Raw genomic sequence first — 3259 nt, forward strand, 5'->3', positions numbered from 1 at the left:
TGCGCATCTTTCTCTATGAGACTCATTCTACATGTCTGTGGATTCCAACAGCACTAGATTCTGCCCAAGTCACTATGTTCATAGTTATGCTCAACTAGCCAGCCCGGACAACATACATTACTCACTGCTTGCACATTCTGTTGTTTAACTCTTGTCTCAACAATACCCATAATGCTCAGCTCTGATCTTCTAATCATATCCTTTACTTCATACTGCTTGAACCTTTGATTAAGTCCCCGTATATTCCAACAGCCCACGCACACTATTCATAAAAAATTAATTTTGAGTGGACAGTGGGCCAAACCGAGACCCACTCTGTGGATTGCCCTTCTTACTTGTGCCTGATGTCTCTAGCCTTCTGAGGATGTGTAAAGACTTCCCTTGTTTGTGAATGTCTTTGATTTCAGTTGGACCTTTCTGTTTTGCCCGATGCATATCATTTCCTCCTCCGCTCGATGTCCCTTTTTCAGTTGCATCCTTTCTTGTTTCTGTTTCTACCCTTTTGTTCCTGCCATGTTTCTCACCTTGAGTGTCCTGTGTCTCTTTAGTCACTGGGTTCTCAAGACATGGTGCTTCAGTACCTTGGGTGCCTTCCCTCTCTGGTAACTGCTAGCTTTTCTGCTTGGTGGTATGCTTCCTGGTCGGAGTCTCCTACTCCCCCTGATCAGTTATAGTGAGTGCTTCATCCACTTTTGTATTGCCCTGTCCCTCTCCTTCTATCTCAGTTCCTTTCGGTTGGGTTTCTCCAGCTGGGACAAGACCTTTCTGGGCTGCTTGTGTCCTATCTTTCTTTAGCCAGACCTCCTTCTTTTGCCTCATGTTGCCTTTCTTTGCTAGCTGTTTGGCACAGTGGGTATCCAAGTGACTAAATACCTTACATTCCGAGCATAGAGGAGGTTTCCAATTGTACTCGAAAGCTACATCAAAAGCCTTTTTTTGATCCACCACTACCGTTGTACCTTCAGGATATAGACAATCTATATCTACCTCAATACATACTCTTGCATATGAGGTCCTCCTCTTATCTTCCGTAAGTTTCTCTGCAAATAGTGGAACCCCAATGGCACTCCCAACCAAACTAAACCCCTCCTTATCCCACAACTCCATCGGCAGCCGTTTCATGATCACCCAAATCGGTAAGGTCTTCAGTTCCGACACTTCTGATTCTATGAATAGTTTCCATGGCCTTATTACAAGCAGTTTACTTGCAACATGAAATGAGCCTATATCTAGCACCTTTCTTTTGTCATCCTCACTCTCAAATTTAAATGTAAACATAGTCTCCCCCTGTGTTTGCATCGTGAATTTGTGCTGAATCCTCCACGTCTTGCTAACAACATCTTTCACATACCCATAGCTGGGGCGTCTGCAAATAAAATACCCCACCACCAATTTCTCATATTTGTCATTAACCAGAAAAATTTCGAAGCTTTGGACATGGATAACTGGTTTCCCATTCACCATTGTAAGCGGAATGTATCTTAATGTTTCTTTCCCAACAGCTTCTCGACCTCGCCCAAAACATCAACCCGGAGCTAGTTTTTTCTTTTTGAAACAATGGCGAAGCGCTTTGAGTCTTCTTTGCTACTCTGTGGCCCATCATTGGTTTGCTCTGAAACAACTTCTTGTTGCAGAGCTGGACCTATTGCTTTGGTTACCACTGGTTTTGCCGAGCCATCTAGGTCTTTTCCTCGAGCTGACTCATCCTCATTCTCTTCTTGTTCTTCCTGTTGGGTCAGCACGTCTCTGTGGATTTTCATCAAGCCTTTTTGCATGAATTTCTCTAATGATCCTTGGCCAAAGATCGTTTCGAACTTGCCCGCTGTGAGCTCTCCATATTCATCTTCATCTTCACTCCCCTCACGATTTGGTGTGCTTGGGCTAACGATACCTACGTCTCTCATCTCTTGTGTTTTTTTCATGTTTTTCCTAATATTCTGTGTAAAAGGACTCAATTACCCCTAAAGAATAATATCGCCCCCTTGGAGTTCCCCATTAACAACTAACCAAGATTTCGTCCCTATTCGCCTCTCTCTCTCTCTCTCTCTCTCTCTCTCCTATATCCATAGAATACTTTTTGTAAAATGACATGAATACCACTCGTGAGGATAGGCTTTAAAATTATATATTCATACGTGTCCACTGTCCAGTGCCACCCAGCCACCTCTCATGTACTCTGAAACCTTTTTTTAGAATCAGTTAGAGGTTAGGCTAGTATCATCAGTTGCACCATTCTCATCGATGACAGCGCCAGGTCTTTATAGTTAGCATATACAGTCCAGGAATGTTTATAGCTTGACATTTTACAACCTTCCCAACAGCTTCCAGTTTATTTTTATTCGAAAATACTGCTCAGTTATCTAGGAGCTGAATAAGCACTCGATTTTCCATTTAGTTACTCTATGTACTGAGTAGTACACTATGCTATACACCGATACAAATTGTGGATATCTCAAGTAAGAGCACAAACAAACTAACCAAAGCCATAAGCAACATTTGTTATTCAGCTTATCTAATTAAGATATCTCACCAAGCATCCGTTATATAAATCATAGTAAGACATATTTAAAGTTTGGAATTAAACTATAAACCAAAGCATGTGAAAGAGAATGTGATAAGAGTGGTAACATACCATATATCGATCAGTTTTTTGAAGAGCAGAAGAAGAAGAGAAGAAAATCAATGCCGAGCTCATACTTGGTTGTCCAACAGTTCTGCTCCTTGTGTTTCAGTCAAGCTCTTAACAGTCATAAATGGTATGTCTCATCTAATTGTTAAAGAACAGATAATTAAAGAAAACTTTATGATAACTTTAGACACTCACCATTTACGTTCCATGAATTACCATACTATCTGTGAAAGAAAATGAAAACAAATAACATATTCTACTATAAGTTAGGAAAAAATATTAGACATCCAATACAAAGTGTTTATTATATGCAATGTAGGAATGTAAAAATTTAATAGAGTTTAGTATCCCTATTTTTTAGCAACCTGTTTTGTAGTCATGATGGAATCTAATATATTTTCCACTGTAAATACTATTGTTGCACTGATAGTGTATATAACCTAGGCAATAAAAGAATGATAAGCATTGTCTTTGTATAATAAAAAAGTAATTAAAGCTCTAAAGGTGACCAATACATTCTTTTCTAATTGAACACATACTATGTCGATATTATGTAGATGTAAAGCAAACCCCATTGTTATTAGTCTATTACACAACCCACATTGAAGGGGATAACCCACATAAGGATGC

At 39.7% G+C, this 3259-nt stretch overlaps 1 protein-coding gene across 1 annotated transcript; it reads right to left on the minus strand.

The window, feature by feature from the left end:
- Positions 1-651: 651 nt before the first annotated feature.
- Positions 652-1464, minus strand: LOC147491391 (uncharacterized). Its single transcript, XM_086567245.1, has one exon. It carries the CDS (start codon positions 1462-1464, stop codon positions 652-654), a length of 813 nt encoding a protein of 270 aa, XP_086423371.1.
- Positions 1465-3259: the final 1795 nt, after the last annotated feature.

Source organism: Coptis chinensis, chromosome 6 (genome assembly GCF_015680905.1).
Source record: "Coptis chinensis isolate HL-2020 chromosome 6, ASM1568090v1, whole genome shotgun sequence".
Lineage (NCBI taxonomy): Eukaryota > Viridiplantae > Streptophyta > Magnoliopsida > Ranunculales > Ranunculaceae > Coptis > Coptis chinensis.

Bases quoted from the DNA above. Each gene is read 5' to 3' on its own strand.
- LOC147491391 (XM_086567245.1), bottom strand. From the start codon at position 1,464: ATGGTGAATGGGAAACCAGTTATCCATGTCCAAAGCTTCGAAATTTTT.